This window comes from Sarcophilus harrisii, chromosome 2, assembly GCF_902635505.1.
Source record: "Sarcophilus harrisii chromosome 2, mSarHar1.11, whole genome shotgun sequence".
Taxonomy (NCBI): Eukaryota; Metazoa; Chordata; class Mammalia; order Dasyuromorphia; family Dasyuridae; genus Sarcophilus; species Sarcophilus harrisii.
The window spans coordinates 463,142,706-463,170,545 of NC_045427.1; the positions used below are offsets into that span (position 1 = coordinate 463,142,706).

A 27,840-nucleotide genomic window follows, 5' to 3' on the forward strand; every position below is an offset into this window, starting at 1 on the left:
GGCATTTATTTTCCAACTGCAATGGTTCCAGAGATATCATAGACATTTTCCATTACCCAGGAAAAGTAACCAGAATTGATTTTATTAAATGGAAAGGGGAAAGATATTATATATTTCTAAAGATGGGGGGAAGAAGGCGGATTTAAGTAAATAATCATCCTTACCAAAGTCTGCAAATGCTGACTGACCAACCAGCTTCATGTTTTGGGGTTTCTGAATTATGTAACTGGCAGAAGAAAAATTTCCATCCTGTTAAACACAGATATAGTTTGTTAGAAATGCTGTGAGTCATTCCTGAAAATATAAATAAAAATGCTACTCTGATGCCTCATGACAGTAACTCAGAGTCCTAGAACTTCATCTCAGTAGAAGACAAATCTTGGAAAGCTGTACAATACTAGAAAAACTTCACATATTGTCTTAGCAACAGAATAACATTTTCTGAGTTTCAATCTAGTATGTATGGAGAAGTTCATCAGTAGAAGGCTGTTGCATGGTGATGAATTCTCTAGTCATGATAACCCATCATCCTTAGACCTGGATGGGTCCCTCATCTTCTGCAAAAATCTTGGCAAAATAGCAGGAGAGTAGTGGAAGATGTCAACAATCATACAGTTCTAAGAATACTTACAATCATTAAATCATTTTGGGTATTCAACAATGCAAAATCTAGGGACTCAACAAGTGGATATACTATTGGAGGAAGAAAACTGCATTAGTCTAAACATTTTAGCTGTCAATGAAGACAAAGAGCTCATGAGTTCTCTTTGTAGGAGCAAATGAAGCAAGTATGTGCATATCCAAAGGCAACAAGAAATATCATTTCATGAGGGCATTTAGTCATCTTGTATTTGCAATGGCAGGGATAAGCATTTTCAAAAAAATTACCATGAACATTATTTCAGTCCATGAGCCTTCTACTTCTTGTACAATATAAGGAGAGAGACATTTTAAGAACAATCTGAAAAAACCTTCCAGTGAAAGGAGCATATCCTTCAGCAATTCAACTATATCAAAACAAAGGTAGGCCTAGGAAAGGAAAATGAAAAATAATTTGGAAAATAGTTGAGAAATAAGAAACAGGGAAAAGTCAGACTTATAGACCATATGATAGCCTCATATTCATATAGCATGAGTGCTTGCTTTGATAAAAGTCAAACGGTGGTAGATATGGTAAACAATAATATTAGAAAAATGAGTAACTAAATTTAAACAAAAAACAACTAATTACTGATAGAGTAATTTTCTATTGGCTTGAAAAAAGCAAGGATTAAAATCAGAAACAAATTAGGAAAAAAAAAAAAAAAAAAGAGAAGATATGCTATGTAATTAAGGTAACTCTAACCTGATCCATTTAAGTAAATAACTGATTCTTCTAATTTTGGGAAACATTCTCCCTAAGGGGAAAATTCATAAAAGAACAAATATATATGCCCACATTATCAGCATCTGTTAAGGAAGATTAATGCATAAAAATCAACTGCAATTAAGAAGAGATATCAAAAGACCTCAAAACCAAATCTTGTAACTGGTGGACAAATATGGAAGTCAAAGGCAATATCATCTTAAATTATAAAATCTTATGGAGAAAAATGGTAAAATGTTATGAGTATCTGTGGTGTTCTTTTTTCCAAAACACAGCCAGGTGATAAAAGTTCAGATCTTTTATTATGTCCTTCAATATAGCCCAGTTAGCTCAGAGGTCTATCTCTCCGCTTGGTTCTAAGAGCTCGGCCCGAATGTCTCCAAATCCAAAGGTTTGTCCTTTTGACTCCAGCCAGCACCAACGTAGAAGATACAAGGAATCTCTCTTGCCTCGGAGATAGGGCTTGTGGGCTTCCTCCCAGAGTGCTCCTCTCCGACCCCAGTCAATGTTCCAGAGAAATTCCTTCCAGAGTGCTCCTCTCCGACCCCAGTCAATGTTCCCAAGAAAAACTCTTTCTATCTCTAAGAGCTTCCTGTATATATATGATCTCCCAAAGGTTAACTCCTCCTTCTGGAGAGAGAGGGATTCTGGGTTATCTCCCAGAGTGCTCTCTGGCCCTAAGGGAGGTGTGAATTCGGATATCTCACTAAACCTGAAATCTCCCAAACGTGTGAACTCCATTGAGTACTTAGATACTTATGAGCTTTCTAAAGGTGTGAACACAAGCATTGTTTCTATCAGTTGTACTTACTACCTTGTTTCAAGTTCTGGCCCAAAATATCTCCTTCTAAGATCAAATCAATCATATTGAACCATGCTAAATTAGATAATTATTGTCTCTATCAACTCTAATGGCTTAACACTTTGTAAAGATTCCAACAAGCAGCAGTGATTCATAAGACAACAAGAAACAATAGTGGCAAAAAATCAATTTTAAAGAAAGTTTGATATATGATTCAAATTAGTCATATCATCAAAAGAATATATGTGGATAGTCATCATATCTTGTATCTGGATCCTCATCTCTACTCAAATAGCCACCATACTGGTTCAGGCCTTAATCACCTTTTTCCAAACTATTAACAAGAACTTTCCCTGTTTTAAACCTCTCTCTACTCTAATTTATTCTCCACAAAGCCACCAAAGGGATTTGCTTAGAGTACAGATCTGACAACATCACTGATTAAACTCCAGTGGTTTCCAATTCTTTGGAATTTAAATGTAAATGTTAAGCTATCCATAACCTGACCCAATCCTACCTTTCTGGTTTTATTACACAAACTGGCCTCCTTACTAATGATATTCCATCTCCTTTGTATTCTACATTTGTACTCTTTGTTCCCTATGCCTGGAATACACTCCTTTTTCATCTTTCTTTGCCTCTGGGAATCCTTGGTTCCCTTCAAGACTCAGTTCCTACTATTTTCCAAAACTTCTTCTAGAAAATAAAATTATCAAGGCAATTTTTGGTTCATCATTTAAGGATTGATTATGCTAGGTTTTTACTTCTAGTTCATTTCAGAGTAAAAGAGTTAAAAGTCTTTTGCATATAATTCCTATGACACGCAAAGGGACATATATATGTGTGTATATTTGTATGTATGTGTATATTATTAACATAACAAATACTCAAAATGAGTTTACTTTGAACAGAAGAGATAAAAAGAACACATGTCAATACAGAATAAACACAAAGTACTGTAGTTAAATACAACATTAGACTTTAGTGAATGGGAGAATTTAAATTTGTGCTTTATGAAAATTATTTTGACAGTAGTATGAAGGACACACTGAAGGGAACAGCAACTTGAGGCTATCTCAATCCCTTGTCCTCATCTCCTATTGCAATTAGAGAGTTAGTACAATAACCAAGATGAGAAAAGTTGGTAGCTGTGTGGGTAGAGTAAGGACTGATGAGAGAAATATTATGCAGATAAAACTGGTAAGGTGTGGCAACTAATGCTTTAACCAAGGTGGTACTTATATGAGTAGAAAAGTGTCAGGTATGAGTAAGGGTACAGAGATTAAAAATGGCAAGATTTGGCAACAGACTGGAAATGAAAAGTGAGGGAGAAGGAAGAAGTAAGCATAACTGTGGGATCATAATCTGGGACATCAAAAAAAATGGTGATGCTATGAAGCCGAATAGAGAAATTTGAAAGATGGGTGGTGGGTTTGAAGAGAAAGATAATGAATTTCATTTTGGACCTAGAGAGTTTGAGATGTTTCTAAGATACTGAATTTGAAACATCTAATAGATAATTGTTAATGGAGATGTCAAAGTGAGAGGAAGAATTGGGCTTAGATTATAGAAGTGACATAAAATTAATGAATCTGGGGTAGCTAGGTGGTGCAGTGGATAGAGCACCAGCCCTGAAGTCAGGAGGACCTGAGTTGAAATCTGATCTCAGATACTTAACACTTCCTGGCCGTGTGATCCTGGGCAAGTCACTTAACCCCAATAGCCTCAGCCAAAAAAAAAATAATAATAATGAACTCTAAGACAGGGGGGAGGGAGGAAGAGAGAGAGGAAGAGAGGAAGGGGGGGAGCAGAAGAGAGAGAGAGAGAGAGAGAGAGAGAGAGAGAAAGAGAGAGAAGATACTACTGCTAATTTTGGAAAGAGATGTCAGTTGTGATAATTCAGAAATCAATTAGATTGCCAAGATTCCAGATGTAAATGAAAAGGGGAAAAAGTTAGCTTTTTTTTTTTTTCCCAAGTCTGGCTGAGAAAGGGTAGCAGAAATGTAGAGAAATAGCTTAAGAGGGTAGTAGGAGACTAGTGAAGGTTTTTTTTTTTTTTTTTTTAAATGATGAAGGAGGCCTAGGCATGTTTGAAAATAGGAGGGAAGGAATATGGAAAAGTTGAAGATCAGAGAGAGGTGCTACTTAAGACTCCAATATATTATAGAGCAAAGGAGGGGATAGGATCAAGGACATATATAGAGAGATTGGTTTGACAAGGAGAACGGTCATTTCTTTGACTGAGAATGATAAAAAAGGAGAAGAAAATAAGAATGATGCCAAAGCCTTTTGAGATGTTAAAAAAAGACGAAAGATTCCACAGTAGGTAGTTTCAATATTCTCAATTAAAAAATGGTCTTTAGCTGAGAAAGAAGGACAACAGGACTTAGCAAATGAATAGATACATGGGTGAAGACTGGAAGGAAGTATCAAACTGTGCATACCCTTTGATCCAGCAGTGTTACTACTGGGCTTATATCCCAAAGAGATCATAAAGAAGGGAAAGGGACTTGTTTGTGCACGAATGTTTGTGGCAGCCCTCTTTGTAGTGGCTAGAAACTGGAAACTGAGTGGATGCCCATCAGTTGGAGAATGGCTGAATAAATTGTGGTATAAGAATATTATGGAATATTATTGTTCGGTAAGAAATGACCAACAGGATGATTTCAGAAAGGCCTGGAGAGACTTACACAAACTAATGCTGAGTGAAACGAGTAGTATCAGGAGATCATTATATACTTCAACAACAATACTATATGATGACCAGTTCTGATGGACCTGGCCATCCTCAGCAATGAGATCAACCAAATCATTTCCAGTGGAGCAGGAATGAACTGAACCAGCTACGCCCAGAGAAAGAACTCTGGGAGATGACTAAAAACCATTACATTGAATTCCCAATCCCTATATTTTTGCCCACCTGCATTTTTTATTTTCTTCACAAGCTAATTGTACAATATTTCAGAGTCTGGTTCTTTTTGTACAGCAAAATAACAGTTTGGTCATGTATACTTATTGTGTATCTAATTTATATTTTAACATATTTAACATCTACTGGTCATCCTGCCATCTGGAAGAGGGGGTGGGGGTAAGAGGTGAAAAATTGGAACAAGAGGTTTGGGAATTGTTAATGCTGTAAAGTTACCCATACATATAACCTGTAAATAAAAGCCTATTAAATAAATAAAAAAATAAAATAAAATATTAAAAAAAATAAAAAATAAAACAGGGCTTGGCACATAAAAAAAAAAGAAGATTGGAAGAAAGAAGACTACAAATTTATGAGACTAGTTGTCTGAGAAGATAAATGTACTATTAAAAGAAGATGAAATCAGAAGAAGAGAAAGATTTTATGGGAAAGATAATGAATTCAGTTTGGAATATATTAACTTTGGAGTTACATACATGAATCAAATGAAAATAACCATCAGAACTGGGAATATTTTATTAATGTTCTGGGTAGAAATTGGAGCAGAGAAAGGGGCTGTGGCTTTGAATTTGAGGACATATAAGTGATAACATATCATAAAATAAGTTGAAGAGGAAAGAGATGAAATGGAGAGAAAAAGGATACAATTTCGTTATATGAAAATATAAATGAACGTAATAGAAATGTATGATTATATTGATCTTGGAGGTCAGGAATGATAGATTATGATTCTATGACAATATATAAGCTAGGTATTATAATAATTTATTATAAAGGGGACATAATTTTGCTCACAGCATAAATGATTTTCTTTGATAACTGAGTACTTGAAGAATTTTTAAAATTGTAATAATTTTTATTTCTTGCATTTTTACTACTCCAGAAGTTAAATTATGCAATTCATATGAAATCACTTTTTAAAATTCTATTGTTATATTTAAAAAAATTAAAATTGTGTACATTGAAATAATAAAAAGAACATGTTTTTATTTATATTTCAGAGGTGAACCATAAGATTCATGAAAAAAGTGATTATTTAATTGGAATTTTATCTTCCTCAGCATAATCACCTAGACATCATCTATATCTATCTTTACATGCATAGTAAATAGGTGCTTAATACATGTTTTATGAAGGAATGGACACAAATTGAAGTCTAGTATCACTGTATTTCACATTCAAAGATTTCAATGTCTCATGTTAATTCCTAGGAGGATCATTCAACTCGACATGTTAATTTCTCTTTCCATTTGGATAAAAAGATTAAATCCCGGGTTAAAAAAATTGGTTTCCAATGGATGTCTCCTCACATTAGTGTATTCAGTTGATGAGAAAAATGTTTATAATTGCCAAGTTCCTAAAAAATCTCTGACATTATTTGTAAAATTTCTTAAAAATTAACATATCAATAAATATTTAATTTAAAAAAGTATATATTGTAAAAATGTGTGTGGGGGGGTGATATGACTTTTTTTACTAAAGTTTTTTATTTTCAAAACCTATTCAAGAATAATTTTTCAACACTGACCTTTGCAAAACCTTTTGTTCCAAATTTCCCCCCCTTTCTCCATCCCATTATTTATATATTTCTGATAAATCTTATTGTCCATCTTTTAGTTTCTCTATTAGTAAAACAATAGGGTCCATGGAACTGATTTAGACCAAATAAAAGGTTACTTAAGTTGAAATTAATTAAAATTTAGGAAATTAAGACATCTTGTTTCTACCTTAAAGATTTCAGTTTAGGGGTAGGTAGGTGGCACAGTGGATAGAGCACCAACCTTGAAATCAGGAGGACCTGAGTTCAAATCTGATTTCAGACACTTAACACTTCCTAGATGTGTGATCCTGGACAAGTCACTTTAACCCAATTGCTTTGGCAAAAACAAAAACAAAAGATATTTCAATTTGCCTCTGATGAATTATTCTTTTAGAAAATCTAAAAATCACATGCAAAAAAAATATCAATTGGGGGTATTTAAGGTAAAGTTCAGAAACACATCTTACTGAGAGAAACAATTCAATCTAGTCAACTTGGCAGTAAGCTCATATCTAAATCTAATTTCTTTTAGTCATGTTTAAACCAGACTAAAAATATATAAGCCTGGAGGCAAGGAGGAAAAATTAGTCCCTTAAAAAGATTTTTCTTCATAAACCATCATGCTGACAAATTAAATGACAGTAACCTCTTAGAACAGCTGACAACACTGCAGGAACCCTGTTAACATGCACATTAGGGTAGACTGATTGGTTTAATTGGCAGTTGTGCTAAAAAACCTGCAGAGGAATTGATGCTGAGTGAATCATTTCCTTCAGCAGTTTGAATGCAACAATGCAACTACAGGCTCTTAATGTCTGTTCTGTTTATTTCTGAAATCTATACGAGGATGATAACTTTGATTATATTTCCTTAAGTTATATCCTTTTGCTGTAAGTCATAGTTTTAAAATGCCTAACTTTAAAACATTTCTTACCTTATTTTCCCATATTTCAAACTGAAAGGTACCAGAACTTGATATTGTAGTTAGGAACAAATCTGGAAAAAAAAATTATAATTGCAAATTTTGATAGTTAATATGATATACACGTTCAACAAAAGAGGAAATAATTTTTAATGGTTATTAAAGACATGAATGGATTCATAGCCAACAAATTGAAAAAAATCTTAACAGGTTTAGTCTTGTGGTAGAGACTTTTCAGAAGCAAATCTATCCTTATTTTTCATGACTCAAAATTCAATTTAAAAGGACAAAAATTATATATAGATACATCATAGTGTACAGTAAATTTTCCTTTCATGTAACACTGAAAACTATTACTTAAACTATTAAACTATTACTTATAAAAAATTCAAATATGAAAATGCCATATTAAAGTTTAAGGCAGATAAAACCTTTAAGATAATACAAAAAAAAAAAAGAAGGTAGCACAGTGTTGTGAAAATAATATTGATCTTCAAGTCAAAAGAACAGAATATAAGATCTGCCTTACTAGCCAGATAACATGAGGCAGATTGGTTCTCTCATCTACAAAGGATGATAATAACGCTTGCTCTCATTGAGTGAAGAGAAGAGAAGAGAAGAGAAGAGAAGAGGAGAGAAGAGAAGAGAAGAGAAGAGAAAAGAAGAGAAGAGAAGAGAAGAGAAGAGAAGAGAAGAGAAGAGAAAAAAAGAGAAGAGAAAAAAAGAGAAGAGAAGAGAAAAGAAGAGAGAAGAGAAGAGAAAAAAAAGAGAAGAGAAGGGAAGAGAAGAATGAGAGATTTCAATATAGTCTAGGGTTCGTTCTAGGGCTATTTGTGTAGAAGTTCCACCCTGCTCACAAATTTACAGCAAAAACACTCTCAAAATACAAAGAAAATAATCTTACTATTATCTGGAAACAGAACAATATTAAAGTACAGATAGCAAATAAACAAGATTTAAAGATAAGTAATGCCACTTTGCTAGGCAGCAATGAGACAGGAGAGAGGGAGTATGTGAAAAGGGATAAATAAAATAAAGTTTAGAGACGATAAGCGATTAGCCCAGAATCAAACAATTAATTAGAATCAGAAGTCATTTCTTAATTCTATCATTTTTTCTACTATACCACGTTGCCTTTGAGTGGAAATGCCAATTTTAACCTTCCTCCTTCACTAAGTTAACATATTACTAAAAGAAGCACAATTGAAAAATACTTTCCATAAAACTAAATTTAAGATTTTTGTTTTTGAGATTCCTCATCTGTACCTTCAGATTAACAATTGTGGTGTGAAGATATGTAAATAGTGAAAACTTCTGAGTTAATTTAAAATAATTTTTGTTATTGTGATTCATAAATGATAAAATTATGTAACATACATTTGAATATCTAGAAAATACTTGAAATATATTCTATTATTTTTAGTTTATCTTTCATATGCCTTTAGTATAACTTACTTTTAATATTTTTCATCCTCTGAGGGTTTTCTTCCACCTATATATACTGTTATCAGTTTAGTTTATATAGCTTTTTATATTCAGCTGGCAAAACAGAATAAATAAGGAGTGGACTGGTGATGTTATTGGTATAGGAACTCCTGCATAAGAAAAATTCACTTGAACATACTCAACTGGCATTAAATCTGAAGCTACATATTTTCATGTGGAATATGGCCAAAAATCAAAAAAAAAAAAAAAAAAAAAAAAGATTTTGTTATTCAACCTTTAAATAAAATTTTATATCACATGAAAATTTTTCCTTATGGCTAATAACAATTATAGTAGATTTGTTTTACAAGAAAAATAGAACTTTATAATATAATTATAAAAAATTAGGTAAGTTGATGGTCAAATTCAATGTTCTGTTATGGTCAAGGATAACTGAATTCCAAAACCATTTTGGTAGCTTCATTTACTAGGTCAACACAAAGATAACATAATGGCATTTTTATTGAGGGAATGTCTAATCTTAAAATAATGGCCTGATTCATTAGAATATTAAAACTACATTAATCTTTATGTTTTTAAAATGGAAGTTAGGATTTATATGTAATCCTGGTGGATTTGAAAAAAATCACATTAAGCTTATTTAGAAAACTGTAATTTTTATCTAGTTTTCTTTTATATATCCAATTAAGATAATTAAAATAATTATAAAATACCTTGATATTCTCAAAGATGTAGGAAAGTTAAACATTATTTAAACCATTAAATAACTAATAATTTTAAGCTTATAAATTCTAAAATACCATTGGTAAAAACTCCTAATAAGATTTTAGTGGTATTATAACAACTCTAAGAGATGCTTCTTGGTTTCTGAAATAAAATTGTATTCTTAAGCAAAAGTGACTTCTTTACCTGATTAAACATAATATTCCTGAAAGTGGACATAACAATGACTACTCTATTTTAAAAAACAAATGAAACCCAAATCACCCACTCACACACTCTTCAAAAAAACAACAAAAATAAACTTTTGAATATGGTTATGTGCATACTTCTTTCTCCAGGAATACATACATATGTATATGACATGTGGATGTATATTCATGTACCTGTGTATTCTCTTGTATATAATTGGAATGCATAAAAATAGCGATTTTTAAAATATAATTTTACATAGAAATCCTAGAGAAGAGTTAATGCCAAAGTACTTCAATAAAACAAAAGTATTATTAAATATAGTGAATACTATGCTAGGAATGTTTAAAAACTGTTAAGATTTCTGAATGATTAGAAAATAGGCAGTCACCAGTACAGGAAAGTGCATTAGAGATTAATCTAATGCCACACAGAATTGGGCCATTTGTTACTGAATCACAAAGATTATAGTTAGAAGAAGGTCTATGCTGTAATCATGAAGCAAAATCTCATTTTGAAAGGGATAGGGGGAACAGGATAATACATTATGCAATATGAGTGAAATAACCTGAATTAAAAACTTTTAAGACCCCCAAAGAAAATATTTTGCCAACATCAAGAGTGCAAAGTCTTACTGACTACAGACCACTTAGCTTTGCAGATAAATTGTTTCCCAATTATAAATGGTTTTTTTTAACACTCAATGGTTAACTATATTAGAAATATGTTTTACTGATAATAAGTAAGACTAGTTAGAATGTAGATATGACTTAGGGCAACTCATTAATATTAGTGGAGATATAACTAAAAATGCATCCTCTGTTGAGAGAAGGTCAGTAGGAAAGATAAATGAATCAAAACTGTATATTTTTCTTCTCGGGTTATTGACATATTTAGGAGATCAAAATTTTTTCAAGTGACATATTTTAAACAAAGGGAAAAGATTCGAAAGGAAATAAACATTTATATAACACTTATGTTCCAGGCACTGTGCTAAATGCTTTACAAATATCACTTCATTAGATTTCCATTACAACCCTGTGAGGTAGATGCTATTTTTATAACCATATTGTAGTTGAGGCAACTGAGGTAGATACAACCTGCACCTATTCATTGTCTGTCTCTCTGTCTCTCTCCCTCCCTTCCTTTCCTCTCCTCTCCTCTCCCCTTCCCTCCTTTTCCCTCCCTTCCCTCTCTCTGTCTCTCTATTAATTATAGTCTGTTCTAATATCTGACTTTTGGTTTAAAAATAGCTAAGATTCCTGGGAATAGGGAAGTTCATAGTAAATTATATGTGTTAGGACTCATATCTATGAGCCTCACCAGAGAGACTGGATCCATGCCTCCTCTTTGCCTCTAGTAAAAGGGATTTGTTTTCCCTAAAAGGAATCAGAACAGTCTCAGGACCTGACTGGCACCTGTTTCCCTGATAAAGTTTCCTGCTCATTTAAGGGCTTTAATAAAAAGTTTTACCCATGTAGTTGGGGTTCCCTCTAATTTGGTAGATTTCTGAAGACCATGTAATTTGCCATGTTCTCTTTCCATGTTCAGCAGAAATATTTCCATATGGAGATGAGGGAGGCTGCGTACAGAATAACTGAGCACCATAGTCTCATTGTTACATATCCCTGCTATTAGGGAAAAGTAAATTCTCTTTGGTTTACTATTCAAAGAGAATTGGAACTGAACTAAGAAGAATATTGGCTTTAGGTTTTTCTAATAGGAATTTACCAAATTCTCAAGTCCATTAATCAATTATGAAAAAGTTACAGGAAAAACACAAACAAATGAATTAAGAAATAAAGAACAAAAAATAAATAAATGTAGAATTTATAAAAAAAATAAATCATTAGCTTGCTATGGCAGTAACTGCCTGTCATCTCCAGATACCTGTAAAGATAAGTTTGGGAGTTCTGAGGTACTATGGACTATGCCAATCAAGTCTCTGTACCACATTCAACATCAATATAGTGAAATGCTGCAAAGCAACAGGTCAAAAAGCTCAGATCAAAATTCCTATGAAAATCAGTATTAGAACTGGACTTAGGAGCCTGGGCAAGATAAGGAGAGACAATATTTATTGAAAAAAAAATCAGATTGCAAAATTTGAGAAAAATAGTAGATTAGAATGAAATAATCATCTTAGGAAGAGAATTTTTGTCAGCAATGCAATACAATTTTTAACCCTCTTTGTACTGTGAAGCTAATGAAAACACACTAAAGGACATCAACTGAAATGATAATGGATAGTGTCACTGTCACTCACCACAAGAAATAATACTTAACACATAGAAAAATAACCCAGAGTTTGTGGCAAATACACAATGTAAACCTGGAACTCTGGGGTACCCAATTCAGGCCTTTCCATTAGATTACTCTGCTTTAAATAAAACAGTGAAATATTATTCTATCCACATGTAGTCAGTCTCTTCACCAGAAACTACAGACACATTCAAATAAATGTGTACAAAAACATTAAATGGCTTATGCTTCAATTATCTCCATTCATAGCTTGAAAAGATTAAGCTACTGCATTTTAATTTTCACCAACTGCAGTACAAACTTCCTTCGGATGAAGAGCCCTCTGGTTAGAGCTGGCATCAAAAAGGAAGAAAATCAACATTTATAGTTTTTAGGAATTTTAAGCACTTTGAGAAACAATTTTTATGCATGGAACATATGAATTCACAAATGGCAAGATGCTAGTAAAATAAAAATTTAGGTTAATGACTACTGGAAGAACAAGAATTTATAGCTATCTTTGGACATATTATGACTATGATGGCAGAAAGTAGTTATAAACTCAAATTTTGGTTTATGTTTTCTCAGAACAAACATCCTGATGACATAGGAAATGCATTCTGACCAATTTTTTTTAAGTACTGGTCACCCACATTTTCTGTATGTTTTTCCCTAAACCACCTGAGAAGCAATCTGTGGATTCTCTTGATTTTATTTTTTGCATTTAGAAGTTCTGGGTAGCTTCCTTGTATTATTTCTTTCATTAAGTGCTTAGGTTTTTTGATTTGTTATCTTCTATGATCCTTAAGCTGTCTCAATGATCCTATCTTTGAAACAAATATGTTTTACTTGTAGATAGATTGTGTGTTCTTTTAACATTGCTGGGTTTTTTTTTTTTTTTCTTCTTCAAGACACTCTTTCACTTCTATAATTTAATTCTCAATAAATTTTTTGCTTTCTTTCTATTCTGCCAGTTATTCTTATTATGTAGTCCACAAATTTTGCTTTCAAAATTCATTTTTCTCTCGTGGAAGTATTTGGGAACATCCTACTGTGGTTCTATGTTCTCTTGGGAATTTGGAGTCCTCTTGCCTTATTAGGTATTGATTCATTTTCTTTTGTCTTGTAGTGTTTATGCAGAGACATTTAGACTTCTTTAGATGACCTGCAGATCATTTCCCCTATGTTATGAGTATCCTTGTTGATTTATCGACTTGTGTTCAAAAACTTTAACTTTTTCTTTCTCCTAAGATCTTTGGTAATTTTAGTGTCCCATCCTCCTCCCCCCCTTATATTAGTGATTGCTAACTTTCTGATATTCCCTTTTGATGGGGGACCTCTGAGGGCTGGACCTCAAAGTTGTCTCAGCCTTCTCCTTTGCAAGGAATTCACTTTTCACTGGCTTTAATTCCTTTTCTAAGTGACTTTGAGAGTGGAAAGAGGGCAGAACTGGCCCTTACTAGATACTAGTTCCCCATTGTTACTCGGGATGTTTGCTACACACTAATATGCCATCTTAGCTTCCTGTTCCTTAATTTTCTGGTTGAATACTCTTCTATTTTCCTGTATCTCCATATTCTTCACACACACAAATTATTTTTTGGGGGGTGACAGGATAGAAGAAAACTTTAGAATTGATTTCTAATCATCTATTTAGCTTTTTGCTACAGAATGGTGGGGTAGGAGAGAATGAGATTAGAATTTGTGCCAGCAGACACTATAGCAACAACAAGGAATTGCTGAGGAGGTCTTAGGTCTCCTGAATATCATTTAGTCTTAGCTATCTCTTTCAGATTTTATTATTTACACATGAAGCTAAAAGATGAGAATAGAAAAATAATCATAGGATCTTTGGATTATTGGAAAAATTGCAAGAAAGAAAAATGTCCTTGAACTAGCAAGGTAAAGGGATAAATTCTTGGAACATTCTGTGGTTCAACTCACTCTGAATTTTAAAACTAAAGAACTTCACCAATAAAGAGGGTATCTTCGAGTAGACTAATAAACCATCACTTATTATGGTACCACAATTTAAATTGCATGAGATTATTGATTCATCATGAAAAAAAACAACAAAAAAAAAAAACCCAGAAAGTTGGATGACTTGTAAGAAGTTATGGAAGTATGATTTCACACAATAATCTTCTATCAGACTAAACTAGGAATAATATATGACAATAAAAATGTTTTTGATTCTTTCCAGAATTAGGAAACCATTTTATGAGAAAAAGAAAAGCTGATAGGCATCTTTTAGATACAAATTTGCTAGGTATAGGGATTCACCTAATTAAATACTTTAAGAACCATTGAATTTTATTATGATTTGTAGCTAAAAGCTCCTTATATGTTGTCTCCCATATTATAATGAGAATTCTTGGAGAACTATCTTGGTTTTCTAGCTGTTATCTCCAGAATTTAACAATAGGAAATGTTTAATAAATGTTTTTTTTTTTTTTTTTTCTCCTGACGCAATTGGAGTTAAATAATTTGCTCAGGGTCACACCTAACAAGTGCTTTAAAAAAAAAAATCATTCTTTTATTCTTATTTAACCTAGGAACAAATCTCTAAGTAATTCAATTGCAAAAATCACTGAAAACTATAACAATGAGAGCTAGGTGATACAGGGCACAGAACACTAGGCTTGGAGTCAAGTAGACCCGAGTTCAAATATGACTTTGAAAATGTATTAGTTATATGATTCTGGACAAGTCACTTAACCTCTGATTCCATTTCCTTAACTATTAAATTAGTATAATAAAAGCACTTAGACTTGTAGGATTGTTGTGAGACTTAAATGAAATAATATTTGTAAAGTGTATAAATTGTAAAGTGCCTGGCATGATATTTTATGGTTGAGGTTTTTAGTCATGTCTGACTCTTTGTGAGTCCATTTTTTTTTTTTTATTACAAAGATATTAGAATGGTTTGGCATTTCTTTTTCCAGCTTATTTTTTGCAGATGAGGAATGGAGGCAAACAGGGTTAACTGACTTGCCCAGGTCACACACTCATTATCTGAGCCCAGATTTGAACTCAAGAAGAAGAGTTTTCCTAACTCCAGGCCTGACACACTACCATGCCACCTAGCCTTATTATATGTTTGGCTAGTAGTAGACACTTAATAAATATATGTTCCCTTTTTTTCCCTCTCTTCCTCTAAAACACTTAAAAAAAAAAGAAAAAAAAAAGAAAATGGGAAGGCTGGGGTGGGTATGAACTGAAATTTTTAGTTCAGTAGAGTGGGAAAAGAACTGAGTAGGGAATTTATTAAGAATGTTACTAAGGGGTGGGGGGTAAGAGGTGAAAAATTGGAACAAGAGGTTTGGCAATTGTTAATGCTGTAAAGTTACCCATACATATAACCTGCAAATAAAAGGCTATTAAAAAAAAAAAAAGAATTTTACTAAGAAATTGCAAAGTGTGGGAACGGGATAAAAGATCTCATAGAAAAGCTGTATAAAGTTATCAGAACTGCTATGCATGCTGCAAAGATTTATAATTGTCTTCAGGAAGCAGGGGTGGATATTAGACTCAGATGAGACATAAGAATGATAGAAGTGTTAGTATGGATCCCCATAGATTATTCCAGAAAACCTTCAAAGCAACAAAGGCTTTGATTCAATTAAGAAATATTCAGAAGCAAAGCAATTTTGGCAATCAACTTACAAATGTTTATTAAGGGCCTATAATATGCCAGACCCTGTGCAAGGCCTAGAGAATAAAAACAGAAATGAAACTCCCTGCCTTGGAGGGGCTTACATTCTATAGAGGAGATATACGTGCATATATATATAATATACATATGCACATACACATACACACATGTATGTATACACGTATCTATTATTTTGCTTGATATAGACTTAAGGTTGGCTATTGATCTATTAATTTCCCACTGTCTGTTTCCCTTCTTTAAGCTAATACTCATTCAAAAGACAATAAAAAAGTTTTTATTTGGAGACAAAGTCATTAGTACACATAGCAAAGAAATAAAGTTTAAAAAAGAACAGGAAACCTTAAAATGTAATCAGGAAGGAATAAGACTGAAGAGGATGAAAGAAGTGGAGAGGAGATGAATTTGTCAGATTCTAAAAACAGCAGTAATCAGGAAAACCATAAAATTTTGTTCTGGAAAATACTCCTTTAGTAGGTCAATAAATCTGACAAGATTTCAAATACTCATGATTCAGTTTGGACTAGCAGTGTTGGAGTTAGAATTCTTTTAATCTATACGCTGGTCTCACAACAACAACAATAACAACAAAGATCCTGAGCTCATTCTTCACTGAAGGGCTTTTTCTGACTCCCATGTTCTTTCAGTCAAGTCCTACAGTGAGGAGTCCAGGCCTTTTTGGGGGATGTGGGGAACGGGGGAAGGATAGACTGGAGATGAAAGAGAAGACTAATTCCAGCACTGCTATTCCAAACTGAACCATGCCTATTTGGAAAAAAATAATATTTCCCTTCAATACCTTGCCAAAAAGGCATTTGAAAAGGCATTCAAGGTAACTTTTTGGTCCTTGAAATTGAGCTTTGAAGTAAACATCAATGATGGCAAAAAGATAACAAATAGGGCTGGAGAAGCCTGGGAAAGAGATTGTTTAACAAACATAATATTCACGTACTGATATAAAACTAATGGGAAGGAAAATTAAGAAGAGATATCTGATTTTAGACAAAAAATATTGAACAAGGATAGGGTGTAGAATCAGGAAAATGTGTAATCACAAAAGTCATACTTTATTTCTAGGAAAATCTAGGCAGAGGAAACATTGAAAAGGAGAAGGGGAAAGACAGAGTAATAGTAATCAATATAAAAACAGAGATTAGAAGTTTGTGTGTGTGTGTGTGAGTGTGTGTGTGTGTGTGTGTGTGTGTGTGTATATTTGTTAAATTCCTTTTAGGCAGACAAAGCCAACATTCTTCTTAGTTTAGATCCAATTCTCATTGAATAGTAAACCAAAGGGAATTTACTTTGCCCTAAAACAACGTGGATATGTAACAATGAGACTGTGGCAATCAGTTTCCCTGTACATAGTCTCTTTCATCTCCATATGGAAATGTTTCTGCTGAGCATGGTAAGAGGATATGATAAATCACATGGTCTTCAAGTTAGAGGGAGCCCCAGGTGCACACGAGCAATATTCACCAATCAAAAGTCCCAGATTAGGAGCTGGAATGCCTTTTTGACATAGAAGCATATTTTCAAAAAAGTCCCAACCTAGGACTTTTGAGTGACTATTTATTTATAACTGGCCCAGACTCAGATCCATGTAGTTGTTAATTCCAGAGTATCTTTATGTCTCCATACTTTTGAGATGCAACTTCTACTTCCAACCTAAAAATCCAGCTCCCACGCTGGGGCCCTGCTTTTTTGACTAGTGAGTGCTCTCCACAGCTAACTCCTCTCCATCCCCCTTGGCTGTTTCCAGGCCAGCTTCATGCTGCCACACTCCTCCACCACAATGTTGCTCTCAGGCTCTCAAGTAGGTGGCTCCACAGCGCACACAGTCTGGATTCATGAAGACTTGTGTAACTGTATGAACTTAGGTAAGCTATGAAATCTTGGCTGCCTTAGCTGTCTCTTCTATAAAATGAGGATAGGAAAAGCAAGCTAGTTCCCAGAGTTGTTGTGAGGGCCTAATGAAATAGTCACTATAAGGTGCTTACACTCAGCGTGGTGCTGGCACAAAGTAACTGCTATATAATGATGATGCTTCTCCCTTCCCTCTATGGATTAGAATCATCCTCCAATCAAACCTTCAGAGGTTCTTGTCTCTCCTTCCTGATGATACCATCACTATGTTGGGGTCAGGGTACAGTGTGTACAACTGTGAGTGCTCAGACCAATCTAGCTCAGATGATTCTACCACAGATCACACAAACCATAGGAACATTTGTGCATCTTATACTTTGAGCTATTGCCATTTTTTGCTCATAAAGAGCAGTGCCTCTTTTGATGCAAGCAAGTCTTCCTGAGTGGTCCTGTGCCAGTGTCTCCCATGTTTCCCAATCAACTCCAAAGTTCTTCAAAGAGACCCTGAGAGTGTCCTGGTATTGCCTATGGGCACTTATCTCATCTGAATTCTCCATAAGATAGTATGTTTTTCTTTTTAAAGGAAAATGTACTTTTGGTATTCAAATAATGTGGCCAGCTCTCTGCAAAAGAATTTGAATTCTTGGCAGTTCAGCTTGAAAAAGGACCTCAATGTCCAGAACTTTATCTTGCCAGGTGATCTTCAGAATCTCCCTAAGATGGAAGCACTGGTGAAGAGTCCAGGTTTCATATGGCATACAATAATAACTCTACACAACTCTAAGATACCACTACACACCTGTCAGATTGGCTAAGATGACAGGAAAAAATAATAATGATTGTTGGAGGGGATGTGGGAAAACTGGGACATTGATTCATTGTTGGTGGAGTTGTGAACGAATCCAACCATTTTGGAGAGTAGTTTGGAACTATGCTCAAAAAGTTATCAAACTGTGCATACCCTTTGATCCAGCAGTGTTACTACTGGGATTATATCCCAAAGAGATTATAAAGAAGGGAAAGGGACCTGTATGTGCACGAATGTTTGTGGCAGCCCTTTTTGTAGTGGCTAGAAACTGGAAACTGAATGGATGTCCATCAGTTGGAGAATGGCTGAATAAATTGTGGTATATGAAAATTATGGAATATTACTGTTCTGTAAGAAATGACCAACAGGATGATTTCAGAAAGGCCTGGAGAGACTTACACGAACTGATGCTGAGTGAAATGAGCAGGACCAGGAGATCATTATATACTTCAACAACAATACTAGATGATGACCAGTTCTGATGGATCAGGCCATCCTCAGCAACGAGATCAACCAAATCATTTCTAATGGAGCAGTAATGAACTGAACTAGCTATACCCAGAAAAAGAACTCTGGGAGATGACTAAAAACCATTACATTGAATTCCCAATCCCTATATTTATGCACACCTGCATTTTTGATTTCCTTCACAAGCTAATTGTACAATAATTCAGAGTCTGATTCTTTTTGTACAGCAAAATAATGTTTTGGTCATGTATACTTATTGTGTATCTAAGTTATATTTTAATATATTTAACATCTACTGGTCATCCTGCCATTTAGGGGAGGGGGTGGGGGGGTAAGAGGTGAAAAATTGGAACAAGAGGTTTGGCAATTGTTAATGCTGTAAAGTTACCCATGTATATATCCTGTAAATAAAAGGCTATTAAATTAAAAAAAAAACAAAAAACAAAAAACAATAATAACTCTACAGACTTTCAATTTGTAGACTGTCTAATACCTCTGCTTTCCCACACTCTCCTCTGGAGCCTTCCAAAAACTGCGTTAGCTCTAGTAATGAATGAATATGTCAGTCTCATCCTCTATATGTAACCCATGATTCCATAAATGGAAGATATATGCCAGGTTCTGGAGAAGCTCTGCTATCTTGGTGCTAATTATTAGGCCAAAATCAGCACTGCAGCAGAGAACTAATTGAAGTCTGTTGCATCTTAATTTCAAAGGCTCTACTGAGTGTACAATCACCTGCAAGAAAAAGGTTATCTTTATTTTATTTTGTCTTGTATCCTTTTCAAATAAATAATTTACCATCAATCGAGTAGCTGACCTTGATGTTGTTTTCATCCTCACTGAAGATACCCAATCCATAGTAGAAAATATCATGCTAAAAAGTTATGCTTCAGGGGAGCAAGCACATAATGCTACTTCACTCCACTGGTGACTAAAAAAGCATGAGAACACAGCCCATTATCCAGAACCTGAGCAAGCATGCTGATACACAATACTGATGAACTTCTGGGGGAAATCAAATTTTGCCATAATTCTCCATAAGGTCTCATGGTTGACATTTCAGGTCTCTGTTAGGTCAACAAATGTTGCATACTAAACCCTGTTCTGCTCCAAGTATTTCTCAGGAAACACCATAGCAAACGTTCCTCTACTCTTTGTAAAGCCAAACTGGCTCTCAGAAAGATGACCACCTTTCAGGAAAAGGGTTGGTTTATTAAGGAGAAGTCTGGCAAAAATCTTTCTAGCAATGACTAAGACAGAAAAAGTTCATTATGATTGTCACTGAATAACTTATTCCCTTATCTTAACAGAAATGGACAATGGAGGCATCTTCAAACTCCTGGGGATAACCTCTTCTTGCTATATAACCTGGAAATTTTCTATCAGTTATGAATCTCTGTTTTGTGAATCTTAGTTGGAATAAAATCAGCACCAAAAAAGCTAGCAGGGGTACTAGGATATTCAAGATAGACAGCACAAAAGGACGATGAGTTTGGTTCAGAATCAGAAGAAAGGTGGATTGTATTGTCTGTAAGCCTCTCTAAAGACTTGCAGATCATTCCAGAAACAAAGGTTTGTATCTTTAATAATAATACTCTGTCAATGCTGATGAATGGCTGTCATGTACAGAACAACTTTCCACACAGAACTGATGATGAATAATATACATGGGAAAAACAAAAGAGCTCTATGATTGTGACAAGATTGTAACAAGATTGTAACATATAAGCAATGAGCAATTTTGAAGAATAAAGCATGTCATCAGGGGAAAATGAGCAAAACCAGGATGGATTGGCCATGTGGACAGGATTAAGAGAACATAGGTGGATTATATTAGTGTCTACTGATATTTTTAAGATCAAGGAATGCTCCAGACCATTAGGTAAACCCTCCATAGTGGATACGTAGCGAGATGTGAACAAAAGTTGCATATGATGGGCTAGTATAAAGGAGGTACAATATGACTTCTTGAAGGGAACATTGAAAATCAATGAAATCTTAGATTCATTTGAGTATTTGAGGAGAGAACATAAAGAAAATTATTCAAGAATATTACACAGAAAAATGTGCCAATAAAACTGAGATTCCAAAACAATAAATACCTATGAGTATGAAAAATCTGTGAATTGACAAAATAAAGATAACGTAAATTAACCAATATAAAAACTCTAAACATTCATTAGTAAAATGCCATGTGAAAACCTCAAACAAATAAAACAATCTTCAGCTCTATTTAAGAATGATTTCTATTAAACATTCAAAGAACAAATGATTCCACTGTACAAAAACTATTTTCAAAAACTGTAAAAAAAGGTACTTCACATCATTCTTTCTATGAGATAAATAAGGACAAAACAAAAAGAATTATAAATGACTATCATTAATAAATATCAATGGACAAAATAAAATATTGACACACAAAATTTAGTAAACCCACCCCAATTACTTATTATCATCAAATGGCATTTAGAAATGAAATGAACAGTTCAATATTGGGGAAATGACATATTAAACTGTATTCAAATATTCGAACTAATCTAGGATCTTATGGCATGGATATTTTTTGAAAATGATTTAACTGCAATTCATCTTTCTACTCAGTGCCATTCTTCAAGTTTATCTTTAATAATGGGGTATATGCATTATCTTTGGGGACTTGATATCTCAATTTCATAGATACCAGTAGAGTATATATATACACACTGGTTCAAAGATTATTCTTTTGACTTTTTACTAATATAGTTCTTTGATGAAATCCTTTGTTCTTTTTCCTTATAATTTTTTTTTTTGTTGTTGCTGTTTTTTTTTTTTTTTTTAAGGGGTCATGTGTTGTAACCCAGGAAGGCTAATCATGTACTTTTCTTTTTTTTTTCTTTTTTTAATTTTAATAGCCTTTTATTTACAGGTTATATGTATAGGTAACTTTACAGCATTGACAATTGCCAAACCTCTTGTTCCAATTTTTCCCCTCCTTCCTCCCACCCATTCCCCCAGATGGCAGGATGACCGGTAGATGTTAAATATATTAAAATATAAATTAGATACACAATAAGTATACATGACCAAACCATTATTTTGCTGTACAAAAAGAATCGGACTCTGAAATATTGTACAATTAGCCTGTGAAGGAAATCAAAAATGCAGGTGGGCAAAAATATAGGAATTGGGAATTCAATGTAATGGTTCTTAGTCATCTCCCAGAGTTCTTTCACAGGGTGTAGCTGGTTCAGTTCATTACTGCTCCATTGGAACTGATTTGGTTGATCTTACTGCTGAGGATGGCCAGGTCCATCAGAATTGGTCATCATATAGTATTGTTGTTGAAGTACATAATGATCTCCTGGCCCTGCTCGTTTCACTCAGCATCAGTTCGTGTAATTCTCTCCAGGCCTCTCTGAAATCATCCTGTTGGTCATTTCTTACAGAACAATAATATTCCATAATATTCATATACAACAATTTATTCAGCCATTCTCCAACTGATGGGCATCCACTCAGTTTCCAGTTTCTGGCCATTACAAAGAGGGCTGCCACAAACATTCGTGCACATACAGGTCCCTTTCCCTTCTTTATGATCTCTTTGGGATATAAGCCTAGAAGTAACAATGCTGGATCAAAGGGTATGCACAGTTTGATAACTTTTTGAACAGAGTTCCAAACTACTCTCCAGAATGGTTGAATGTATTCACAATTCCACCAACAATGTATTAGTGTTCCTGTTTTCCTACATTCCCTCCAACATTCCACATTGTCTTTCCCTGTCATTCTAGCCAGTCTGACAGATGTGTAGTGGTATCTCAGAGTTGTTTTAATTTGCATTTCTCTTAATCATGTACTTTTCCATTATCCTTTGGATTATTTTATATTTCAATTCCACACTCTGTGGTATGTTATGCCTTGCAGTCACAAATCATATTAATAAAAAATGATAAAAACTATGATTTTATTAACACACAGAAAATGACAAAGCAAAATGTACATTTTTGTAGAAACCAAACAAATCACTAAAATGGCATTTGCTAACAAATTAAAAGGCATTACTTGAACTTAAGAAATGACATTTAGTATTATAAAGAAAACTTAGAATCCTACCTATTGAAAACAGTGCTTAAATAGAGATCATTGTCCTCTCATTTATCATTCAATATAGTCCTGGAAATACGAACTACTTCAACAACAACAAATATTCCAAAATAAGCATTGATACGAGTAGGTTAAAATATCTTTATCTGCAGATGCCAAGATATCCAATTTAGAAAAATCAGAGAATCAACAAGACATTAAATAACAAAAAACTTAGGAAAACGACAAAACCATCAGGTTTTTTATAGATCAATAATAACAACAACAACAACAACAAAAAAAAACAGGAAAAAGTAAAAGAAAAAATTACTATTTATGATAATGAAAAACACACCAAATTTTTGATAATTAAATCATCAAGACAGATACAGTACTTAAAGTTAACCAAAATATTTTTTAATAGAAATAAAGAACTTGGCTTATTCTTCCCAATTAAATTGGTAATGTCTATCAAATGAAAAATGTTGAATAAATTGTGATATGTAATTATGATGGAAAACTATTGTTCTATAAGAAATGACAAGCAGGGTGATCTCAGAAAAACCTGGAAAGTTCTCTATGAGTTCATACAAAGTGAAACATTTTGTGTACAAAGTAATGGCAATGTGAGACAATCAGCTGTGAATGACTTTACTATTTTGAGCAATGCAATGATCCAAGACTATTCTGAAGGACTTCTAAAGAAAAATGCTATCCATACTCAGAGAAAGAACTGATTTTGCCTGAATACAGATTGAAGCATGTTATGAGCCAGAAAGCTGAATCAAGGATTCTTACAAGGTGTTAAGTCAGTGGAATTGTTTATCTAGTTTAGCCTGGTGCTTAATAAAGTTCTCTAGTTCAGTACATGCACTTAGTACTTAATATAGTTCTACAAGATTCACACTTATAAGAGAGCATATAAACTCAGACAAACTCAGCCAGAATCAGAAGTAGGGAAGACAAGCAGACTGGAGGCTGAAGCACAAGTCCTTGGACTCAGATTCATTCACTCTATCTCACACTATCTTGGTGGCAGGCTCTCCTTCTTTGCTTATCCACTGAGACCAAGACGCCAGAAGGTCTCCAGAAAACTAGCTAAGCCCCAAGTGAAGGAGATATGACTTTGAAGGAGACAATAAAGGATTTGGACTTTAACACCTGACTGTTCTTGTGGTGATTACTAAACTGAATGGAAGGCTGCTCCCCAAAGACCCCCAGAAAACCAAACAAAGAACGTTACAGAAGCATACTTTTTTCTTTTACTTTAGTTTTTTTGAGGGTTTTATTTTTATTTTTTAAATGGGGCAGAGCTGTTTTCTTTTGTAACATGACTTTTATGGGAATGCTTTGCAAAACTTTACCTCTGTTTTCTCAATGAGCATGAGTGGAGATGGGAAGAGAGGAAGGGAGAGAATCTGGAACTCAAAAGTTTTAACAACAAATGTTAAAAATTGTTTTAATGTAATTGGAGAAAAATAAAATATCAAAGTAAGCTAATTAAGTAGATGTAATGTTATATTCATTAGAATTCAAATGGCAAACTTTATAGAATAACAAAAAAAAAAATCATATGAAAATTTGTATAGAAGAACAAAGAACCAAAAACATCAAAGGAAATTATTAAAAAAAAAACAAAAAACTTTTAAAAAGCAGAAAGGCTAGGTACCAGATCTCAAATTATGCCATCAAATAGTGATCTCAATAATGTAGGTATTCCTTTTAAGGACACTGACTCCAAACATACAGGATTCCCAATTCTGATTCTTGTTCACATTTTCTTAAATCTTCAATAAAGTCTACCCAAAGTACTGTGGGCTTCCTTTGGATGTCTTGATATTCTGTGGCTCCCACTTGAGCATGCAGGTTGTCCACTATCTATTCCTATTTCTTATTACATGATTAGTTCATCTTTTTTAATTAATACATTTTTCTGATACATATACTATAAAAGCAGGGTTGGTTTCCTTCTTTGTTTCAAAGGCTAGCAAAATATCTGGCTTACAGTAGGTATTTAATAAATGCCTATTGTTTAATCAATTATTTTATACTGCCTCTCCCTATGATATCTTCATTTGTAATGTACTATAGCTTGTTCATGGCCACTATGTGTTACTTTAATGTCCTCTGGATGATCCTCAATTTAAGTTCTTCAGGGATGACATTATTTGCTAATATAATCATGTAGCATGACTGGATTAAATTTTTTTTTTTGACTCAAATCTGTGAGTTCAGAATTTCCAGGGTACAAACACTATCCAATGATTTAAAGCAATAACTGTCTATAATTTAGAGTTGACTAGGACACTGAAAGATGAAATGATTTTTCTCACTGATTCTATATTCTGTAGGTTATGATTTAAATATTCTGAGAGAGTAAAAAAAAACATTTCTTTATGAAGGATGTGGAATACTAGGTAAAGTCTATATATATATATATAAATATATAATCTTATGGGGGTGGTGTTGAATTGAGTAGCACATATATTAATTTACAATTTTTTTTGTTTGTTTGTTTTACTTTGCATGCTGACTTTTCTTATGGTCTTGTTCACATATTTATATCTATTCTGATCATTAGAAATTTTTTTTTTTTTTGCTGAGGCAATTGAGGTTAAGTGACTTGACCAGGGTCACACATCTAGAAAGTGTTAAATGTCTGAGACCCTCCTGACTTCAGGGCTGGTAATCTATTGATCATTAGAAATTTAAAAATTATATTAAAAGAGAATATACATCATTTAAGATCTATTTTTTATGTATCATAGAATTTAAAATATTTGCTATATGTCAGTTTTGGCTGAGGCCAAGATGCCTCAATATATAAAATATAAAGAATATATTTTTAAGGTCAAGGCCTATGGGGGAAGGGAGGTTTTAGACCTAGAAGCAAAGGTCCTTTTACTATTTGAGAATTTGGATTATGAACATGAAAATAACTGCCTAAAGTAATAAAATTCCAAGTAACTGGTTATGAACCACAAATATTGACTGAAATGTTAGTTAATAGCCTCGAATAGGAAAGGGGAAATAGCTTTTTTTCTATGAAGATTATTAGCAAATGAAGAATGTCTGTTTTCTAATTACTCTATTTTTATTAAAGGTAACTTACTTTTCACAACTTGCTATGTTTGTGTATTGCTGGAAGAGAAATGTGGCCAATATAACTATGGCAGGCTAATGATCCTAGAAAATTAAGCATAATTTTAATTTATAGCATACTACATGCAAGTATCTTATAGCTGAAATGTGAATAATAATTTTGATATTAAAATTTTTATTCCAGGTATATTTCCATGCATTTTATAGTCTTTACCTAACAGGTAAATTATTGAAGTAGTTATACTCTAATAAAGATAATCCTCTATAAGGAAAAATACACTTAATCTATGAAGTTAAATAACATATTAGAGATGAAATTAAGAGGAGAATTGTACTGGGCTCTCTGAGGTAATTTCTACACTAAGTGAGTGTTGGAGCCCTGAAATGTGTAAGTAGTTCAAATTGGTTTGTATACAACCTTTCTTAAATGTAGAGAAAGGTAGTACATCACTATATTAAATGACTCTCAGGGGAATACAATATCCCACCTGCCCATTCAGTAATAACTATACTCAAGCCATCAGATGGTCAGGGATGTCAGAGTCTCACAATGTTACTGTGCCCCACCTATCAATGAGAAATAGTTTGAAATCTATGTAAGCCATATTATGAACTTATCTAGGGAATGTTATAAAATTTCCTTCATAAATATTAAAAAATATGAAGAATATGACTCTGCTGCCTACTCCTTGTATAGAAATCACTCTTTTGTCAAATGAAGCCAAAATTCATAGGACATTGAGAATCAATATATTTTAGCAACATAATTTATTGAAAACAGAAACAATGAGAACTTATGCTCCTACAAAGAGATCTTTGCCCATCTCCCCAGTTTTCTCCCAATTATCACTCTCATTCTTCAAGTATATTGAGAAGAATTCTGAATCATATTCTCCCAAACACCTTCTAGTAACCCTAGGTAATAAAAAAAGCAGGGAGATAGTGAGGAAGTTAGACCAGTCTCACTAACTTTGATTCTCTAATCCATTGAGATACATAATAGCTGACACTCTGGTATTACCTGAAGTATTGGACCTTCCATACGTTAGAACCCTGTATTAGTGCAGGGGACTAATTTGTCTGCATAGCACTTGGTCCAGCTCTTTCACTTCCAGTCTCAGACAATTGACACAAAGTTGCAGGTTGAAGCAGCTTCTGCCTTCTGGCAGTTTCCAATCACAAAATCTTAAGAAATTTTTAGCAGTTCCCAGTTCCCTATCTCTTACACGACAATATGGAAGTCCGAATTACTGCTGTTCAATAACCTGAGTGATGTATACTTTATATGAAGTTACTCAACTGTCAGGTCTGTAAATAGTAACAAGGCTGATGCATTGAGTTGAAATCATTGCCTTATTTGACCCTCCTTTCTTTTCCCTTTATACTATCTCACTTGGCATTCATTTATCATTTCTATGCAGATGATTCTCAGATCTATTTATACAGCTCTAACATTTCTCCTGACCTCTAGTCTCACATCTCCAACTGCTTATTGAATATCTTGAATTAGATGTTCCACTGACATGTCTAAAACTCATTAACTTTTTCCTGTCCTCACTTCCTATCTTTCCTATAATTCTGGAGAGTATTACCATCCTTCAATTCATCCAGTCCTGAAACCTATATGGCATTCTTGACTCCTTATCTTCCACATCAAACCTACCTAAATCCTGCTGATTTTACCTTGGCAACATCTATAAAAT

At 33.7% G+C, this 27,840-nt stretch overlaps 1 protein-coding gene across 2 annotated transcripts in view; it reads right to left on the minus strand.

Moving 5' to 3' along the window:
- The window catches only part of ITFG1 (integrin alpha FG-GAP repeat containing 1), a 276,139-nt gene that overhangs the window by 161,880 nt on the left and 86,419 nt on the right, over nucleotides 1–27,840 (minus strand). For both annotated transcript variants that reach the window (XM_031954433.1, XM_003757229.4), the window contains 2 exons: nucleotides 7,572–7,633; nucleotides 165–249 (listed from right to left, as the gene is read on the minus strand). In XM_031954433.1, the coding sequence (XP_031810293.1) occupies nucleotides 165–249; nucleotides 7,572–7,633 (147 nt within the window). The remainder of the gene's footprint in view (nucleotides 1–164; nucleotides 250–7,571; nucleotides 7,634–27,840) is intronic.